The 22734-nt window shown below is 36.4% G+C and overlaps 1 protein-coding gene across 1 annotated transcript in view; it reads left to right on the forward strand.

Moving 5' to 3' along the window:
- The window catches only part of LOC129758218 (ATP-binding cassette sub-family C member 4-like), a 38784-nt gene that overhangs the window by 6246 nt on the left and 9804 nt on the right, over positions 1-22734 (forward strand). The window contains exons 2-5 of the mRNA XM_055755679.1: positions 8214-8525; positions 13430-13561; positions 13617-13894; positions 14064-14443. Of these exons, the coding sequence (XP_055611654.1) occupies positions 8341-8525; positions 13430-13561; positions 13617-13894; positions 14064-14443 (975 nt within the window). The 5' untranslated portion in view covers positions 8214-8340. The remainder of the gene's footprint in view (positions 1-8213; positions 8526-13429; positions 13562-13616; positions 13895-14063; positions 14444-22734) is intronic.

Raw genomic sequence — 22734 nt, forward strand, 5'->3', positions numbered from 1 at the left:
AAAAAATCATAGAAAATCTGTAATATGAGTTTTGTTTTTTTCTTACCAAATAGAGTTTTTTTTATATTTTAATTTTATTTTATCTTCAATATTCAATCACATTCAATGTCGCTTTAAAAAAAATGCTGATGCCAAATTGATTCTTGAATTGATTTTTACCGACTTCCAAAAGCAATCTTTTTCTTGAATAATTTTCTCGAAACTTTTAGATACGAAACGTACATAAGATTTTGTGTGGAATTTCAGCTGAGCTTTGTAGAAATACTTTCGTTACCCTGAACTTAATCATTTGAAATTTTTTTAACCATTTTAAACCCTCAGAGCCAACGAGGGAAAAAATCATAAAAGCGGTTTTACGGAAAACACCTTTCAATGTTTCCGTATTGTCCGTTCTTCATTAAGACGTTTGGAGTCAAAGGGGTATAAGTGTAAAAATCATAAAATTTGAGTTAATAATGCAAAAAGATTCTCGATATCTTAATCGGTATGTGGTGTAATTTTCAGAATTAATTTAGAATTTTATTTTTATACTTTTTTTTATCTTACGAAAACTAAAAAAATCCGAAAAATGTATGGGAATCGGGAAGAACAAAACTTTGGAGCGTGTTTTCACGAAAACAGCTTTAAAGCACTTAGACTATTTTGGCTCTGAGGTTCTTATACTATAATTTTCGGAAAATTACAGGTGGTCACAGTTTTTATTCCATCAAAAAATATGAAGAAAACATTTTAAAAAAATCTGAGCTTTATAATGATTGAAAATAAGATAGGAAGAATCTATTGGCGTTACTTAATAACTTGAAATTAATGATTTTTTCACTTGTTCACCTACACATAATTTGATCTATATATATAAAAAGTAATTTCCGTTTGTTTGTTCGTTTGTATGTTTGTCTTCAATAGGCTCAGCTGCCTTAAGAGCTAGAGAGCTGAAATTTGGCATGGGTGCTCATTAGGACCAAGAATGATGAAAAATGTTTTTAGATTTTTGGATGACCCCTTTTGAAGGCGGTCGGCCATACAACAACGGTTTTATTCCCCCGAACCAAAAGTCATGGCACCCATTTTTTGGACCTACTTTCGTTTCCGTTCGTTTCGTTGGCGGGATTATTTTTACCATCACCAAAGGCAGGCTATTAGAAACGACCATGCAGAGCCCACATGTACTGGATAGCAAATCGAAGCTTGCTGAGCATTAAAAATTTGAAAGTGAAAATTTTGGCGGGTGTTTTTGTACCTTCTACTGTTCAAAGCACATGCTACCGGTACGAGATATTTGGATACAATTATAAGCCTACATTTTGATTGAAAAATACAACTAGCCTGTTAGGAATATATTGACTAGAATAGTAGTGGCTTTCAAAATGCTCTTTACCGCTGCTGGGGGGTTTTGATGGTCAACCATTTTTATATTTTCGGAACTCCTCATAGAGTAAGAAAATTTTTTTAGATTCAGAGTTTATAAGTTCAAGGCTGCGATTTTAACGCTTCAATTGGAATTTTAATGGGGGATTAGAAAATTGATAAGATAATAAAATTTGAGGTTTTGAGTTTTATCCGATTCGATTTCACTGACCAATTTTTAACTTTTGAGTTATCATTGATGACCAATGTGGTCGATTCTACCATCTTTTAATTGGATGTTTGTGCCCATGAAAAAAAAACCGAACTCAAAAAAAACCTTTTTCATAATATAAAAATGGTGTTTTCGAGATGATTTGTTTTTGATATCACCAAAAAGCTATTAGCAGAACTTTCAACATTTAAGCTAAACTAATAATGAAACAGTGCGAAATTGAAAAGCGAAAAAATACACACATGCAATTGAAAACATGCAAAGTGAGTTTTCAACCTGCTTCAACCAAGTTCGGAGGTTTTTTAAGAAATTTCTAAGTACATTAAACTTAAATATACCATTTTACAGGGAGATCATTCATATTGAAAAGTGGGATAATCTTCAACAGATATTTTCATTGGATAGGAGTTGGAAAAGATAAAAAAGCAGTTTAATTTTTTGAAGATAAAACTATTAGGCCAAATCTATACAAGCTTCCTAAGAAACGATGGTTGTAAAAAATGTTTTTCACGAAAGGATGAATTAGCATACCTGGTTTTGTTATTAAATTTCCATTAATTAAAACCTTATAACTTTAAATTTTTCGATAAAACGAAAACGATGAACAGTGACTATTCTCAAAAAACAACTTAAGAAAGACTACGTTATTATGCATCTGATTCAGATCAAAATTAGAAAACGAATGTTTTGAAGGACGGGTAATCGATTTCAGGTATTAAATTCAGTGTAAGGAGTCGTCCATATTAACCTTTCAATATTTCTGCAGTATCATCGTTATCATACATCGGATTAGGATGAAAATTTGCACACGGTAGTTTTCAGGGACGGGCAATCGATTTCAGATGTCAAATGTTTTGCCAGGGGTCGACGAAAGTGGTCGTCCATATTAATTATCTTTTCATTGCTTTTAGCAATATTGACGTTATTATGTAACGGATTGCTTTGAAAATTTGCACACGGGAGTTTTGAGGGAAGGGTAATCGAATTCAGATATCAAAGATTGTATAAGAGGCCACTGAAAGGGGTTTAACTTTTTGGCAATAATTGCGTTGTGTGCAACAATCGAGTCGAAATTTATACACGGGGTTTTTTGCCACGTTCAATTTATTCCTGATTTCAAAATGAGTAACAATCGCCAGAAAAAATGATCGTCCAATATTTTTGCAGTTATTACTAAACAATGAATTCGGAAGTGCATGCTTGGCAATTGGCGTGTTCATACAAGCTGTTCATGACATATTCCAAGTTGAAAGCGAAACGGAGTTCGTATGGGATCAGCTAGTTATCAATAAAATAACTTGAATTGATGTTCATCCATTAAAATAACTAAATTGTGAATACTTTTTTTTCTTAGTGATACTTCCCACCTATGAGGATATTCAATGCAAAACAATTCATCATAATTCAAGCTATTTATGTACATACTTTTACGTTCCAAAGGAAAATATAAACTTTCAAAAAATGTATGAAAAATGACCAAGAACAACAGCATTAAAGCGTTCGTCTTGAAATTAGCATTTATGCACTTATACTCCTTTTGCTCCAGAGGCCTCATATGTATTGAAACTTAAAAAGTTTAAAATCTTAGATTTAACTTAATTAAAGGTAAACTTATTAAAATGCACTGTTTTTTTATAACCTTTCAAATTACTTCAATTTTTTCCTAAATTCTCTTGAAATCGAACGCATGAAGATTCATAAAATTTGAGTGAATTTTTAGCCTTGTTCCACACACAAAAATTTACTTTAAAATCTTTTGACGTTTGTTTGTTTGGCTATATATTCACAAAAGGGGGCGATGAGTGAAAAAAGTTTGAAAACCACTGCGGTGTTTAGCAGGGTTGAAATTCTATGCAAAATCCAAGGAATTCGGTATATTCAGAATTTACCCACAAAACCATAATTCAGAATGCTGTTGAAAAGCTAAAAAAAAAAAACAGTATTTTGATAAAGAATGGATGATTTTAATTTTGATGTGGCGCGAAGAATTTCAGAGCGGATTTTGGCTTATTTGGTAACACAAATCCTGTTATGCTATTAGTTTTAATCTAAAAGCTCCAGTTTTTAATATTCGATAATAGGAAAAATAGGTGAAAATCCATTAAAAAATGTTAATATTTTTGGTAACATGTCTCGGATATTGAAAATAAAATGTTGGAATCAATAATCCTCTTTCTCCAAGAATTTTTTTTTCATTTGGTAAAATAAAATATTTTAAATTCAAATTAAATACTTCAATTCACAGTTGAAATTGATATTAAAAATACCCTAATTGAATTCGGATTCGGATTAGTGTATAAGATTTGAGGAGTGCCGGATTCCGGATCTTCAATTCTAGATCCAGGATTCTAAATAAAATTAAACTTCCAGGATCCAGATTCATTGATTTCAGATCAACTCGTGGTACGAATTATGTTCCGATGTCAAACTTGCGAGACTTATTGATCATACAAAACTCTATTTTTTCATTTTCTGTTCCACAATCACCCGAGAATAATGTTGCCAGATTGCTCGGTTTTATCCGGGTTTGTCATGCAAAATTTGGGAACAATCCGGCCCGGCTCGATTGCGCGGATTTCATTGAAAAATGCCCGAAACAAAAAAAAATTAACGTCTCCTAAACAAAATTTTGTGGGCAAGTTTTATAAAAATAATCATAAAAGGTTTTTGGATGCCTAAAATACGATTCAAAATCTGTCGATGAGTTTTGATGCCAATTTTTTAAAGAAATTTCCCGTTTTGTCCGGACTGAATACGTACTGAAAAAATTCTGGCAACCTTACATAAGAGGCTTTGTAAAGCCGAAAAATAATCATATTTTGAAACAATCAAGGAACTTTGAGAAATAAATTTGTAAGAAAATTATATCTTTAGTTAAAAGGTGCAATTTTCTTCGTAGAATACTGTACTGTTTTTCATTTTATAATTTTCATAACGTTTTCAAATTTATATAGAGTACAATCAAATTACCAACTTTTTGCTAATTTTGGTTTGTCTTACCCTGAATTTAGATTTCAGAAAATTTCAACACGAAACATGTGATTGAACGGAAACATACCTTGTTGGAAAAACTACAACAGGAATAAAAGCAGAAAACAATTACAATATCAATTTAAGACAATCATTAAAGATTCTATTCTCCTATCTCAAGCTTTTAATTGCAGCTTCATAGGTGATGGTCCAACTTTTCTAATGATTTTTTGAAAATCCACATAAGAAAGCTCATATTAAAAAAAACGACATCAGAAGCTAATTCACAATTTTCAAAGCTGTTTGCATTGAAAAAACAATTATAAAAAAAACATGCTAGGTAGTGCGATAAAATAAACATAAGCAAGTAGGTAATGAAAGAAACTATAATTTTGAAACCGATTTAGGAAAAATGGCGTCCTACATTTGAATCATTCGTCAAATTTTGTTTTTCACCTCTCCTTTTGGTGATTATAGCATTTGAAAGATCCTTAATTAATCAGTTTTGGCCTACAAACTACAAACAAATAAAAACTAAAAACTGACTTTGAATCAATTCATTATCTTTCATTTAATCAGAATTCAAATTTTACATAAATTTTCTTTTTTTCAGATATTCATTTTCTTGAATAGAAAAAAATCCAAAAATTTTATAAAAATCAATAGAAAACGTCATAACAAATTCTGTCATCTCTGAAGGACGCACACAGGAGTATTTCACCAAAAAACATGGCCAAAAGTCAATATTTATATTTCGTTTTTTGTTTAGGAAAGTTTGTGTTATATTTATGTTTCAATTGTTACTATTTGTTCAACATGCATATGATTTTTGAATAAATTTAGTACAATGTACGGGTCAGTTTTTTTATTATGAGCCGTGGCAGCTGTCGAAACTTTAGTATTTTACGAGATAGAATTTTGTTTCAAATAGTTTAATCAGCGCGCTATGTTCAATCTTTCATTACAACTTTGTTAAATCACTAAGAAAGAAAATTTGAAATGTAGAACTTAATTGGACAGATTTACTATTAATTCAAGTATAACTGACAAAAAATGTGTGAATATCGGTACACTATAAAATCTTTTTATTATATTTGTTGTTTTAAATACATGTAATTTTTTACAAATTAGTGTTTTTCTTATGTTTCCTGCAAGTCCCGGCAAAATGTTTCGTGTCGTATGAAAATTTATAACTTCAAAAATCATGTTCAAAAGAAAAAAAAATCGTGCAAACTGGCGAAATTGTGATATTTTTATTTAAGTTTCAAAATTGAAAATGTTGATAGTTTTAGCTATAAAATGAGTCACATAGCACTACATTTATTTTAATCTGAAGCTCAGTAAAATGTATATTCTCCTTTGAATAATTTCAATCGTTATTTCAGAATAAATAAAACACATAAAAAAATCGAGATTTTTTTGTTTTATAACTTTTATAACCTGAAGTATCTATCGTGTCATGTAAATGTTAGAAAATTTTAAAATGAAAATTATGTAAAATACGAAAATTATCAAAAATGAATCAAATAATCTAAATAACGTTTTATGTGTCAAAACAAATGCTTTTATTGACTTTAATCATACACAATAATTTTGGCCAACTTTTTCTTCAACGTACTCCTGTGTAGGACGTTGAGTTTTTGATATTGAAGATTTGATTTTTTTAGAAAATTGTTATGATGGCTTTAAATTCCTTTCGAATACCCAAATTTTACAAAACGCAAGTTATAAACTCAAAAAAAAATCAACCACTTTACACTTTATTTCTCAGATCTCAAAATAACAGTTCTGGAGAAAGTTATCGATTTCAAACCTTTAATTAAAGTATTTGCCCAAAAAAAGTTCAAATTTTCGCATGAATAATCTACATTTTAAAGTGAACCCTTTATTCACAATAACTTGAACAGATAACAATAAAAATAAACCGCACCTTTAAGCGCACCTAAATTCGCCAAATTAGCTCCTACATTTCTAACCCTCAAAAAAGGTACGTTTTTTAGGCCTGTGTATTCCCCCAAACCTTAATTTACATTCTTTGAAACAGACTTTCAACAAAGATTCCATTACTCAAATAAGTCGAAAGTTTAAGAAATTCAGAAGAAAAATGTATCATACTGAGGGTGTTCTAAAATAAATGTCGATGATGATACAAATCTCGGCTGTGTTCCAAAGAAAAAAAGAAAAATCATTTTCGTTTATAATAACTAAATTTAATATTTGCCACGCAAATCCAAACGTTACGATGTACTAATGAAAAAGTAACTTTATAATTCAACCAAAAATCATAATCAATTTTGGACCATAAAAAAAAACTTTCTAGATCTCAGAGCCAGAGAATAGGCCTTAAATTGTCGTACTTTTAAGCTTGTGACTTCCCTAAATTGGTTTTGATAAAAAAAAATCCATAACCAAACACTTGTGACAGGAAATTGGATCACGGTTATGATTTCTGAGGATAGTTCAAAATTGGGTGATCAAATTCATTAACGGAATTGTATCATCTGAGCAAATGGTTCAGAACTTTAACTTGACTGACAGATATAAAATGCAGTTCTAAGCTGGTCTCGAACTTCTGCGTTATTTCAGGTAAGTCTTCAAGATTATTTATCTGAGATTTTGTTTCCATTTGATCACACTGTAAATGTAGGTGCACAACTACGAAAGCCAACGTACAGTACAATGCTGATTGTTGAAAATATTGTTCCGTATCATATTTATGAATTTACAAACCTGTACAGTAGTCAACCCAATTAAAATATTAGCCTCTAGATTTCGGTTAGTAGGACAAATTTTGCTATGTAGATTAGATAATACGTTCTGTAAACAAACAGCCCTCTTAATAATTAGTACATAAGTTACCCTTCCCGAAAACAAACGGCACGCGTAGCAGCTTTACAGATTTGCTAAAACTTGTTGACATCCTGCAGTTTCAAGCTTATCTTGTGGACTTGAAGTGTCGACATTGCGTGCATTACCTTGAACAGAATGGATGACATTTGCGCTATGTATTTGATAAGACGAGTGCTAGGTTTATCTTAAACTTAACGGTTTAAGTATCAACAGGGTGGTACACATTTTTATGAACGATTGTGAGCAATAGGTCCATAAATTAAATTTTCGGTCGTTAAAACTTGAAATTTGAAAGATGGTTTAGATTTTTGGTATCATTTGAAGAGATATAGATTCAAAATCAGAAAAATTCCACCCTTACTTGAAGCTTTATTCCGACTCTAAAAATTGCTCTTATATTATATTACAAGCTTAGTTAACGCAATAATGAAAATAATCTTACAGGGAAACTGTCCCGTCGCACGCAGTACAGTTCGATCTACAGGAAGCGGTAGCCGCGGTTATTGTAAAAAAATAAAAACTAACTGACTAAGTGCTGATAGTACAACTTTGCGCTCATCCTGCCCATCACTGGAACGGTTCTTCGATAGAGACGGCGGCTCCTCTTCACAAAACAGTCGAAGGTTATCAACCGGAGTGGAACGTTCGTTGAAGATTTTACAGCCCGCTTCCTTAAGTTTTTTTGAATTTTGAATATAAAACCAATTGTAGGGTCTTGGTGGGGAAATTACCTGTACGAAAATAATTCACAAACGCAGTGCTTGACCGTGGCCGAATCGTAAGTGCCAAAATCACAATCGAAAAAATTTCCTTGCAGTTGTAGCAGAAGCCGGAAAAGCAATGAACGAAATAAAGTGAAAAATAACCTAAATAAGGGAACAACATAAAGTGCCTTCAAAAATAGTGATTAAGTGCAACAAGATTAAAAACATATCCATCAAAAGATGGACAATTCGAGTAAGCCGGAGAAGAAGAACCCTCGGAAGGGAGCGTTTTGTTTGTCGCAGCTTCTGTTCGGATGGTTACTTCCGCTGTTTGGCCGTGGTTGTCTCCATGGCCTGAACAAGGATGATCTGACCAAATGCCTCAAGCAGGACAAATCCGAGGATCTGGGAGATCGGCTAGAAGAGTGAGTATTAAAACGTTTTACCTAGTACATATCAGAATTTCGGTTCAGTATTGAAATTCGAATAACAAAATTTAGCTTTTAGAAATTCCAGATTTGTTGATTTTAAATTCATTGTGCAGCTAATTGATTCTAGTGTCTCGACATTTCAAAATAAAGTCGATATGTTCTACCAGGTAATCGGAAATAGGTTTCGAACGAAAAAAAAGTCCAGAAAAAAAATATTTTTTAAATAAATAAATGGATTATCGGCGTTTTCAGTCTAGAAAAAAAATCTTATAACGATTTTTATTTCTTCCACCGACGTTTCTGCTTTTATTATGCCTTTATCAAGGAGTCTATTAATATGACATAATTAAATAATAAAACTTTTCAAAGTGTTATATCCATTTCATCTAGATCAATAGTAGGTAGAACAGATTCAAAGGAAGATTGCATACAAATAAAAAGCTCAAATTTTTTAAACTGTGAATATTTTTGCTATACACCACAGACATCTGGACTTATATTTCCCGATTAGACAGTTTAGCAGATTCAAAAACCTTTTTGGACAATTAAAACGAGAAATTTCAATAAGTACACCAAATATTATTTCACCTTTTTTAAATACATTATTTAATTATGTAGTATTAATAGACTCCTTGATAAAGGCATCTGAGTAGTGTGCGTCCGACCCCTTGATCGAAGCTACAAAGATAAGGCATCATTTTCTACGTAGCGGGGGTCAGGGCTGCGCCGCGAACGTGTGTAGGATACCCCAATGTCGGGGGGTATCCGAGTAGTGCCGCTTCCTAAAGGGGAAACTGCGGGGATAAGACTTTACCTTCCTCGTAGCAGACCTCGAGGAAAGAGGGTTAACCACTGCCGAGGGATACCCACGGGTAGAGAGGCTCTCGATGCCGGGCGAGCCACTCTAGTCGTAGTAGAATGTCGTCACCATCGGGAAACATCCGAGTAGTAGCGTTCAAAGTCCCGAACGTGTGCCGTGACAGGCGCGAGTCCAGGACAAGCTGCTCTCGATCTGGCACACAACGGGCAGAAAAATCCGCGGGCCAAAAATCCTAGGGTTGCCGGCCAAGGGGGATAAAGAAGACCGGGCAACGGTCGGAGTAGACTGACCCCATCGACGGGGGACTGTCGAGTAGAGTGCGTCCGACCCCACGGTTTGAAGCTACAAAGATAAGGCAACACCTTCTGCGTAGCGGATGCCGTGGGTGCGCCGCGTTCGTGCGTAGGATGCTCCACCTTCGGGGAGTATCCGAGTAGGGCGGTTCTCAACGACAGAAGCTGCAGGGATAAGACTTGACCTTCTTCGCAGTGGAAATCGTTGGGAAAGGGTTATTCCACGTTCGGGGAATACTCACGGGTAGAGTGGCTCTCGACGCCGAGCGAGTCATTCGAGTTGGAGTAGGATGACGTCTTCGTCGGGAATCATTCGAGTCGTTGCGTTAAGTCCTGCTCGTGTGCTGTGACAGGCGCGAGTCTAGGATAAGCTGCTCTCGATCAGGCACACGATGGGCAAAGGTGACAAACCTCAAACCCTGAAGATAAGAGGTCGAGCCTCGAGTCTTTAGAGGAGAGGTCAGGCCTCAAACCTTCAGGCGGAGAGGTTTGTGTGGTCAACCCCGAGTATTTATGATAAAGGGGTCGGGTCTCGAGTCGTAAGAGGAGGGATCTGGCCCCTTATCAACAAGAGAAGGGGTACAAGTGGTCACCTCGAGTCATTACGAGGAGAGGTCAGATTTCAAGTCGGTAGAGGAGAGATCGGGCCTTAAATCGTGCAGAGGAGAGGTAAACCTCGAGTCGATGCGAGGAGGGGTCGGATCTCGAGTCGTTAGAGGAGAAATCAGGCCTCAAATCGCGAAGAGTAGAGGTTTGTGTAGGAATCTCGAGTCAATGCGAGGAGATGTCGGTTCTCAAGTCGTTAGAGGAGAGTTCAGGCGTCGAGTCGTAAAGATGAGAGGTTTTGCTGAAAGTGGTCTCGTTAATGAGTGTTGCCTTGGAGCGCATTAGCGCGAATAGACCTCCCACTATTGAAGCATAGTGTACTGAACAGTTCGAGATGGGAACCAGGTCTGCGGCCCCAGGTCTAGTTTAGGGAGTAGGGGGTATACACGGAGTATATCATGAGTCTTCCCATTGTACCCATGGACCCAGAGAAGCAAACTGGGGAACGCGGTGGCTCGCCGTGCCTTGGAATACAATCCGTAAACCGGGATTTACCACCTGTTACCACCGGTTACCAACTTAAAAAAAACTCCAGCATATATACCCTGCCTCTTGTTACGATTCAAGACTAACGACCTCTCCTATGACGACTCGAGGTCCGGCCTTTCTTCGTAACTCGAGGCTCGCTTGGTTTGCACGATTATCGTGCGATCCGCCTCTGTTCGAGAGCACTGCAAGGGACCAATGACCTCTCCTCTAACGACTCGAGATCTTGGCTCCGATTGGTTTGGCTCGAGGCCCTCTCCACTTTGCCAGTCCGTGTGCCCAATCGAGAGCAACTTAAACTGGACTCGCGCCTGTCACTGTACACGTCCGGGGCTTTTCGAAAAACTACTCGGATGATACGGTGATGCCATCCTACCCGACTCGTGTGGCTCATCCGATGGCGACGTGACTCAACCACTCAACCCGAGAGTACTCCGCGACGTGAATACTATTCCCCCTACGAGTTCGACTGCGGAGAAGGTCATGTCTTATCCGTACAGCCTCCGTCGCAGTGGGCGCGTTCGTCTAGGATACTTCGCGACGGTAACGTTAGAGGTATCCTACACTCAGACGCGCGGCGTACCAGGCAGCTCGGCATACGCAGAAGGTAGAGTCTTATCTTTGTATGCTTTACTGCCAGGATCGGACGCACACTACTCAGATGTTCCCCGACGAAGGAGACACCCTACACCAGGCATGTCAAACTCGTTAAGGTGTGCGGGCCGCATTAAAAATTTTCTATGACGTAGAGGGCCGCAGCCAAAATCAGTTAAATCGGTACATTCAGCTTTAGTTTTTTTGCAGTAATATTTTACATAAAAATCAGTGGTGTTTTTTTTGTGACAATTTAAGACGGGGCTACGCGGGCCGCATTGACCTAGGCCGCGGGCCGCATGTGGCCCGCGAACCCCCAGTTTGACATGCCTGCCCTACACCGTTCGCGGACTGGTGCTGGTTCAAACTCCTCTGCAGGGCGGTCATGATCCGGGTGAACCCATCGCTGACCACGCGCCAAGTATTGTATCCTCACACATTCTCTGCACGATGTTGTCGGCTGTCGTGTCTGGTCCGCAGGCGGCAAGCATGTTAGCGCGTATCCCTTCGAACCTCGGACAGTGCTCTGGGGTCTCTACTGTGTCACCGCAGGTTGGGCAAAATGGCGAGGCCAAATGTCCAAACCGATGGTGGTACTGCAAGAAGCATCCGTGACCAGTCAAGAACTGTGTCATGCAGAAATCAACCTCTCCATGTCTCCGGTCCATCTTGGATCCGTTATTAGGGATCAAGCGATGGGTCCACCGGCCACATTCCGAGCTGGCCCACTGGTGCTGCCAGTTGGACATCGAGGCCTCTCTGGCATGTTTCCGCACATCGGGCATGTGCCTGTGCTCGTAGCAGAAGATATCTTCCTCTAGCAAGACCGAGATGGGCATGACCCCCGCCACAACATCAGCAGCTAAACCGTTCGATATGCGCTGATTACTCGCAGGTTCATCAGCCGCTGCACACTGCAGAGCTTCTGCAGGTTACACTGCCTGCTAAAGACAGTCTTCCAGGCTGCAGCTCCGTACCGCAAAATGGACGAAGTCACACTCGCCAGGACCCTCCTTCTGCTGCAGCGGATCGCCAAGTTATTCCACATGGCCCGTGAGAGGGCTGCTGTCGCATCTCGGTCTTGTGGTGAGCCAGACGCAAGCACTTGGAGCGCTTCCAACTTTCTACCTTCTCAATAGCTACTGTGGCGAGTAGCTGGACCTCTCCGGTTGATGTGCCCGATGGCAGGAGAACCACGTCATCGGCGAATTCCACAAGTCTCACTTCCGTGGGGAGACGCAGTCTCAGCAGTTCGTCTTACACAATGTTCCACAATACCGGGACAAGTATCGATCCCTGTGGAACCCCTGCCGAGACACTCACTGTTTCCAGTCCCTCGCTGGTCATATACTATAGTTGGCGGTTACGGAAGTAACACTCCACCATACCACAGATATATGTCGGAATCCTCATATGAATGAGCGACGACGCAATCGCTGCCCAACTGACGCTGTTGAAGGCGTTTTTCACATCAAGGGTGACCACTGCGCTAAACCAGTCTTCTCTCTTCTTCTTCAATTTGGCTCCGTCTACCCCTTCGATGACACGTCGAATGGCATCCACCGTACTGCGGCCTTTCCTTAAACCGAACTGTTTATCGGACAGGCCGTTCGCACTTTCGGTGTAGAGCTGGGTCCTGCTTTGTCCACCTTCTCTAACACCTTTCGTGCAGTATCTAGGAGACATATAGGGCGATAAGCTAATGGGTCACCTGGTGGCTTGCCCGGTTTCGGCCGGAGCAGCAATCGCGCAAAAGGACGCAAAATCAAAATCTCAATTCTGCAGTATATTGGAATGATGATTATGATGATTGAAATTTGCACTTCAGGCAAATTAATCCGAACAGCTTTAGAAGGTTTAACCCGTCGAGTTAAATAACTTGAAAATCAGTTATTAGAATTTAAAACAGTATTTTTCAGAAACTATTTTTTTTTGGTTACATATTATGGTTAAATATTTTTGTACCCTTTGAATATAAGATTTTATAAAGAAAAAAAAAGTTCAAAATTTTTAAAGATTTAAAATTTCAAACGTTAAGACCAATTTTGCATCGATATTGACCCAATTTTTATTTATTCTATGCTTTTTTCATATTCCAGACAATGGGAAAAAGAGATATCCCGAGCGCGACGAAAGAATCGTCAACCGAAACTTCGAAACGCCTTGTTTCACACCTTTTACCGCCAGTGCCTTTTTGACGGATTGTTGGTGTTTTTATTCGTTTTAATCAAGTATGTTACTTTAATTGATTGCATCGAACCTTGCTAAAGAACAAATATTTTCTAGGACCATCCTCCCGTTAGTGCTTGCTCAATTACTCGTCCAGTTCCAAGCACCGATGAACACCACTCACGTGTCCGTGTCGGACATTTCCTCGACGCCATCGATCGCTGATCCTTTTCTGGCCACTACACTTGCTTTTCTCCACGATCTAGAAGAAGATCATAATGCGACCGATAGCGAAGGAGATCGACTTCGACGCAGCATCGACGACAACAGGAATGTTCTGAATTTGCCTGATCGAGATTCGGATGCAAAACGGGACGACTACAATAATGGATTGGGTGAGAGAACGTTTACATTTTGTTTTTGCAATAAATTGTCTTAATTGAGTTATGTACCCACGAGGCGGCTTGTATCACTCAATCGTCGCTCAAATAGAATCTTAATTGGATGTTTTATTGACTGGAATTGATTTACGTCTCATCGATGGATGGATGCTTTCGGTTTCAGATTATTCGGACGGGCAGGATGACGAAGTCGCGGAGGATGAGGGCCAGATGCAGGACGCCCCCGAGATTCGACGGTTAAGTAGTGCCGGGGATTTCTTCCAGTACGCCTGGAACGATGCGTATTGGCTGTCCGGGTTGTTAACCTTGTTAACACTGCTGGGCTGTTTCTGTTATCATCATTCGGATTTGAGGCAGCGAATGGTCGGGGCCCGGATGAGAATCGCCTGCTGTTCCGCCATCTACCGCAAGACGTTACGCATGTCCAAGAAGGCGGCAGGTCAAACGCCGGCTGGATACTTGATCAATTTACTGTCGAACGATGTCAGCCGCCTGGATTATGGATTTGTGTTTGTGCACTACGTTTGGGTGCTACCGTTTCAGGTAAAACTTCAATAATATCTATACATATATTATTAAACTTTGACCAATCATCAGGGTGACCATCATTAATTCTCGCAAAACTCTAGAACCATGAAAACTTTTGTCCCGTAAAGGTTTTAAGTTCAATAATAACATCAATGAACATTTAAATGCCTTTTGACAGGTTTTATTTTTGACACTTTACTAGCATAATGCATTCGTGTCTAACAAATATTATCAATTTCAGTGTACAGCTTTTACTTTTCATAGAATAGAACCCTCTTTATACGAGGTAGTGGGGGAAATAGCAAATCGGAAAAGTGAGACCTCGGGTTGCATGAAATACTGTGTAAACACTATCGTTTTGCCCCTGATTTGAATATCATTCGGGCGCATAGCTCGGTAAAGGGGCTGGATAATTCCAGCAATATTTGTAAGGTCATTCCTCCGAGGGACGTTAGACCGAATAAGGTATCAAGCTATTTTGGCTACTAAGCTGAATTGGTCATACGGCCAAAGGTTATATAACCGAAGACTGTTTGGTCGAAAGGATGGTAGTCCGAATGAATGGGAAGCAGATTGAGCATTTTGAAATTCCAGGTTATTTCCTGGATTTTCCAGCCAAAAACTTCAAGGTTTTCCAGACTTTGATTGCCCATTTTTGTGGAAAATTAGCAAAATAAACCGTTATACATAGCTTTATCAGTTTCTAAAATCTGTGGATATGACATTCTTGGACAAATTCCCTGTTTCTTTGTGAATACAAAAATTCCCATAACCAATTAAGGGTAAAGTTTCGAAAACCACAAATCCTATCTAGACGCAGTGTTTAGATTCCGTTCCACTCTACAGACATAAGAACTAAAAAGAAAGGTCTTTGTTCATTAAAACCTCAGTTGACCTATTATTTTTCGAAGAAATTTCAATAGTTTTCAAAAGATTCTCCTCAGAATTCATTAGATTTGTTTTTAATTCAAAAAACCAATAAGGCTGGAACAAATTTCAAATCCTTCTTTCGTCACTTCGAGTTGGAACATCGCGAAGGAGGGATAAAAAAAAAATGCGAAAAACAAATAAATTGGAATAAATTGCACGCTTGAAAGCTCGTAAACAACAAAATTGCATGCTATATCATTGCACAAAACTTATAAATCAATAAATTTTTTAACGAAAAATTCAATAAAATCAAGAATATAAAAAGTTAAATAACTCCCATCTTCCACAATTTGTTTTTCGGTCTTGTTATCTTTTGGATATTTAATTTTTTTTTCCAAATTTACATAAAATACCTACTTAAGCACTGCAACTAAAATACCTACTTAAGCACTGTAAACAGTATCGAAAAGCGAAAATTTTCGATACCTACTGATTTTTGCCCTCCAAGGTACATTCTACTTGATCAGAAATTTTCAGTCATTTAACATGGCCGCTAACATGTTGTTATTTGTCCAGATGCTTTTCTTGTAGGTCAATGCTTTTCAAAGGAATTTTAAGAATTTGCATAAAATGGTGTATGCCACTCTTTGTAAAACTAGTTTTTAAACACTCGACGTTTTTATCCAGCTCGGCAAGCCCTTTGGATAAATTTGCGAATCATGCTAACAAAATCGTCTTTTTGCAACTTGCGACAATAAATAACTAATTAGAAACCATTCACCAAACACTGTTTTTTGCATCATTTCAAATTTCTAATGGCAGAGCTTAGGTATTACGATCTTAATTTTGAATTTTTACTTCAAAAGTTTAATAAAAAATATGGCAGACAAGTTACATAGGCTCATTGAGCGGCCTCTTCCTGTGTTCCGATCTGGCCCAAATTTGGTATGAGACCTTGTACTAGCCCAGTGGTCGGCACCCTTTTGAGTCGAAAGAGCCAAAAATTTCAAATTTCCAAAATTTCAGGGTTTGAAAGAGCCACATTAAATATTTCTTGTTTTTATTTTTAATAAATAAAAATCAAAATATCTGAATGATCAAGGAACATTAGTTTTTGAAAAATAACTTTAAATCCATTACAGTTTTTGTTTCTATCTCTTGGATTTTCTTTTAAATCCGTTTCTAATTATCAAGGTACATAGGTTCTCTGCTGGATCGTCAACTATTCCATTATGGATTTATTTTATATCAATTTTAATACGTTGACAAATTTCGAGTTACAAAACATAAAATACATATAAAGCTTAAATGAATACTTGGCATGATGTGAAGTGAAAGATTTGAACATTCTCTGGTGAAGAAATGCTTCAAAAATTACAAAGTAAAGGGAAATAATTTGTTTTTAATTATGAAGCTTTTTAAAAACATTCCCTAGATTATTTAGCTAATCCTTTCCAGAATGAGGATAAATTCAACTTTAAATTTATGTTGCCGAAAATTTTAATTTTCAAAAATTATGCTCCTGACAACTTAACTGGTGGAATTTTCAAAAATCCTGACATCAAGCGGACGTGTTTTCAATACATTGTAGAATGTAGATTATTTATCAAAGCTTAGCTCACTGGGAAAAAGATGTGATGTGATTTTGTAGCCTTCATAGAAAATTAATGACAAATAATAAAATAACAGATCATTTTAACTGGCAATATCAGTTCAAGGATACTTTTAAAGCATTGACATAAAATTTAATATAAATAAAGCTACGGTGATTAACTCTTAACCAAAAATAAAAAAAATATGTCCGTTACTCAAACTTCGTTCAAAATTTGTGTGCTTTTGATAAAAAATGGCTGAAGGAATCTCCCTTGAAATTTAAAATGTGTTCAAAAACTCAAAGTTATACTTATACTCTTTTCAAAAACATACAATTTAATATTGTTTTAATTTATCGGCTTTATCGGTGAAAAGAGATGTACTTTTAAGTAGGGACATCTTAAGATTATGAAATTTTATAGATGGATAGAAAGTTAGAAGAAATGAAAGACGGTGAAAATGAGCGGGAAGAATTTATTTAGAAGCATTATCATCACATATCAACAACAACAATTTAATTTAAAAAAAAAAGTTCTTCGAGGTGTTAAGGTCAATTGATTTATTGGTACAAGTATTTAGCCTGTGATTAAATCAGTTTTCAAAAAGATTTTCAGGATTGAAATTTTCATTTATTTTAAAAACTCATTCGAATCCGAAAAGCTACCAAATTTGAATTTGTAATACTTAATTCTTAGTATTGAAATTCTGTATTTGAATTTCATGTATCTATTCACTTTTTAACCCGTAATTTATTGAGTAAGCTTTTCAGTTTTTTTTTCTGTATGTATCCAGGCCTGGCAAATCCGGGCATTGGGTTTCTAAATTTAAACTCAAAACCGGGTAATATCCGGGAAAGTCCAGATAAAATCTACGTATTTTTTCATAAAACGGCAAGAAGAAAACTGAAAAATGAACATACAAAGAATGATTTCACCAAAGCACTTCAGTGGCGTTCGAAACCTTTTCTCAAAATTTCAAAAAATATATGCAAATTTATTTCGAAAAAAAACAAGTTAAAATTATGAATATTTAAAAGAATTGTGAATTATTCTGGAAAAAACGGGGCCTTTTACCTCAATATTCTTTTTTTCGGACAAGCCCGGTTAAAATCGTTTTTTAAACCGGGAAATCTGGAATACTAATGAGGAATTTATATTAAGATACATAAAAATTATCATTATCAATTCAACTAATGACATAGGATTGAGGAGATTTTTCCAATATTTTTTTGTTGTTTTGCTCGAAGTTGTAAATATTTTTAGAAATGGTTGATTAATTCTAATACGATTTTTAAACATTTCATCTGATCAATTTTCATAAAGGGCGAAAAAGTGATTGCGAGTGCTTAAAAAATAAAATTTGATGAGTGTTACGTTGTTGGGTAACATTACAGAGGCTGTTTAAAAACTATATTTTTGGAGATGATAAACTTCGATTTTCCTGTTAGCTACAGCTCAATTTTTGTGTTCGCTTGATTCAAAATTATACACATGCTCTGTGAATAAAGAATTTGATTTGAAATTGTCTTGTGTTTAACTCTGAAATAAACACTAAGGCTTAGTTCTTTCAGATATGGGACACTTTCATTTGCTAATAGCTCATTTACTAGTAATCGAACATTTAAAATTTTGACAGCATTTTGTTGCCTGTGAAAAGTACTTTTAGAACTATTTTTTTCCAAAATTTAAAAATTACGCGTTTTTGATATATTTATATTTATGATATTTATGACGTAAAAATCCATTAGAAACGCTTTAAAGGGGTTCAAAAATAATCAAGTTTTGTTAATTTCGAAACAGCTGTATCCACTAAATTGCCTAGTTTCTTTTAAAAGAGAGGTATTGTACGGAAAAGTAGCAGAAAGTGAAGGAGAAAGATGTAGCCACTTAAAATGCAGATTAGACGAAGTATACATATGAAAAAACTGATCAAAATCATGGCTGAAAAAAAGTATGCGCCGGCTGATAGGAGGTACCAAGAATAAAGTAAAAAAATTCTTACAAAAATGATATTTTTTTTCAAAGTTTTTCATGAATTATCATAAGATTACTTTCATTTCCTTCATAGAAAGTATTTCGATCAAACGAATGGTTTTGAGATACAGAAAAATATTAAGCTTTATCACTGGAAATTTAAAAATATAGAATAGTTTATAAATTTCAAAACTTATGATGTTCATTTTTTAAACTGTTGAATTCTGATTTGGAAATTGAAAATTATAATTCTGAGTTTTGAATTTTGGGTTGAACCTCTGATCTTGAAACCAAAACTGATTTTCAGTTTCCTTTTGCTAATTTTCCCGGTTTTGGGTCTAAATTCCCAGTTTTCCGGTTTTCCGGGTGCGATTTTTAATTTCCGGGTTTTTCCGGTCTTGTGGCCACCCTTGATCGTTAGGACAAATAGTGGGTAAGCCGAATGGTCGTTAGGAAGAAACGTCAGCACTGCAAGTTTTCCCTCGTGGGGCGGACCACGCTTGGCCTACTAATGTGTGGTGGTAGATGCAACTCTATCTGTATCTACCGCTTCATGGTAGTAGGCCCGTGAGGAACAAAAATTTGATATGTGATGATATGCTTCTAAATAAATTCTACCTGTTCATTTTCAACCTCTTTCATTTTATCTAACCTTCTATCCACCTATATAAAAAAAAATTCATAATCTTTAGATGTCCCTACTAAAAAGGACATCACTTTTCACCGCTAGGCCGATCAATAAAATCTACAAATATAAATTACGGTGATTAATCCTTCATAAAGTTTAATTTACTTTATTTGTAGTTCAATACCTAGAATCTTGAGGCAGGTATTCAAACCTTAAGATGCGCAGACTTTAATGAGTTGGTAAGACGTATTGATCTTTTACTTAAAGATAGTGTTAATGCACTTGTTCGTAAAAAACTAGTGCTAAATGGTACTGGTTCAGATACTAAATGGTACTCCCGAACCCTTAGTGAAATCAAAAAATGTAGAGACAAACTTTACAAACAATTTTAAAGAACGAAATGCGAAAGAAGTTGGCAGAAATACAAAGCTGTCAGGAACGAATAATTACTCAAAATCAAAGAGGCTAAAAATAAATCGATTCAAGACGAGCTAGAGAGAAACAAATCCAATGGAAAACAATTATGGAAAACTATAAAACGATTGATGAAGTCTAATAGTACAATTGCTAATTCGGTCACATTTAACGGAGTGGAAATCACAGACGAGAAAAACATTGCAGAGAAGTTTAATGACTTCTTCATTGATAGCGTCATGGAAATTCATAACAGCATTTCGACAAGCTCTAATGGCTGCGTGAATCAGATTATGTACAATACTGGAATTTTTCACACATTCGAAACAATTAGTAGCCAAGATTGTGATGAAATAGTGAACGATATGAAACCTACAGCAGGTATCGACAATGTATCTCTAAGAGTTTTTAAGGATTCCTTACCGACATTAGCCAATCATTTGAGACATGTTATAAACACTAGCTTGCAGTTAGCAATAATACCTAATACTTGGAAGTGTTCAACTATAGTTCCTATCGAAAAACAAAAAAAAATGCACGGGAGGTGACGTTATACCGACCCATATATATATGTTGGAAATTCAAGAAAAGGTGCTAGAACTGGCAGTAAAAAAGCAATTCGTTCGCTTTATTGAGTGTGAAAACATATTGATTGCTGAACAGTCTGGATTCAGAAAGCAGCATTCAACAGAATCCGCAGTGAACTTTATACTCCGGAATTGGAAGATAAACATCGAGAACGGGATCTACACGGTTTCTGTTTTTCTAGACTTCAAGAGAGCATTTGAGCTATTGATCGGCTACAACTCTTAGAAGTCTTGGTTAGAATTGGCATCAATGGTACGGTTCTAAATTGGTTCAAGAATTATTTGGATAACAGAATGCAACGAACAAAATATGGTTCATCGTACTCACGATACAGGGAAAACAATTTGGGAGTTCCCCAAGGAAGCGTATTAGGCCCTTTGTTATTCATCCTATACATCAATGACATGTAAACATGTTTACATCACGGACATCTAAAACTTTTTGCAGATGATTCAGTCTCCTATTGGAGTGGAAAGGACATAGGACTCGTTATTCAAGAAACAAATGCAGATTTGAAAAATATTGCTGATTTTTTGAAACAAAGAAAATTGTGCCTGAATCTCGATAAAACCTGTTGGATGATTATTGGAAATCGCAAAATAGGAGTTAGTCCAAAGTTGCTCATTGATGGATGTGATATCGAAAGAGTTCGTCAAGTCAAGTACCTAGGAATACAAGTTGATGAAAAATTGAACTTCATAGCCCACATAGACTACACAATCAAGAAAATTGCTGTGAAATATGGCGTACTTTGTAGAGTAAATAGATATATGACTTTCTGGTCAAAAATAATCTACGTGAAATCTGTTATTATGCCGAACTTCGATTACTGTGCTACAATATTACTTCATGCATCAGATACACAAACGAAACGGCTGAAGAGAATTCAAAATAAGATAATGCGAGTAGTGATACGATGCAACCGATACACTCCAAGTACACTAATGCTCGATATTCTCCAATGGTTGTCAGTCAAACAGAGGATTGCATATAACAGTTTGATTTTTATTTATAAAATGAAGAGCGGAATGTTACCATCCTATCTACTAGACGGTTTGCTGTATGGCAATGATGTACATAGCTACAATACAAGAAGAGCCCAAGACTTCAAAACTAAACGATCAATTTTCTACAACGGACTGAAAATGTTTAACAGCTTACCACGGAGCATCAAAGATAGTGCAAACATAAATACTTTCAAGAAACAGACGTTAAGCAGATATTTTGAAATAATGACCAATCCTAAAAAGGATCATATAAAAGTGATGAAGATCTGAGGATACATCAGATATAAAATTGTACGGTGATGGACATACGCGGGAGTTAGACGATATATTTATAGTTAAATCTTAGAGGTCAACCAGAAATGTATAGTTGAATCTATTATTTGACGCCCAGTGACTGTTTTTCCCAAATGTTTACTTGTTTATATATTTTTGTCTTAGTTTATCGTTAAGCCCTTTTGTATTCAAAACTACAGTCTTATTGTGCTAGCAAATGTACAAATGAACGAAACTGGATAAGATAGTTGTTGTGACCAAAAAGAGAAGGCAAACTAATCCAGGAAAATTATAAATGCACAAAAAAAACTATGCACAGATTGTGGTAGTACAAAACAGTACAAATTTTTCATCAGTCTCTAAAAAAGAATTGTTCACTTACTCTTTATCTTGTTTATGAGGCTTAGGACTATCGATAAACACATGATTTTTTGGAATGCTTTAAACTAAGGAATATCGACTTCGATTGTTTTTGAGCAATTTTAAAGAGGTTAAGGCTTGGGGGTTTTGACCCGATTTATGGTAGAGCGAAAACAAAATATGATAGGAGTGAGAGAATAGCTAGTTCTTACCTTCTTCGATCGTTGCCTAGTCGACGTGGCCTATTCGGCGTAGATGCATGGACACCATTTGCCCCCGGCGTTGTTGGAGGCGATGTCGATGGTGTTGTCCTGTGATATTCGTGACGGAACATCACAAATCCTCCAACAGATTCTTCTATTTTCTAATACACTATATATATTTTTACGCGTTATGAAATCTGTCACTAACGCATAGGATTTGTAATATTTTTGAAGCGTGTCCTAGGCAAAAAGTCGTGTAAAAAGATGTCGTGTTAGAAAAACTGAACAAATTCAAACCACGTAAAAAACCTTAGTGTATTCCCTTCTGCGCTTAACTAAGCGCTAAACATGGTCTTCCTGGGTATGACTCGAACAATGTAACGACTCTTGCTCTGCC

This window comes from Uranotaenia lowii, chromosome 3 (genome assembly GCF_029784155.1).
Source record: "Uranotaenia lowii strain MFRU-FL chromosome 3, ASM2978415v1, whole genome shotgun sequence".
NCBI classification, from domain to species: domain Eukaryota; kingdom Metazoa; phylum Arthropoda; class Insecta; order Diptera; family Culicidae; genus Uranotaenia; species Uranotaenia lowii.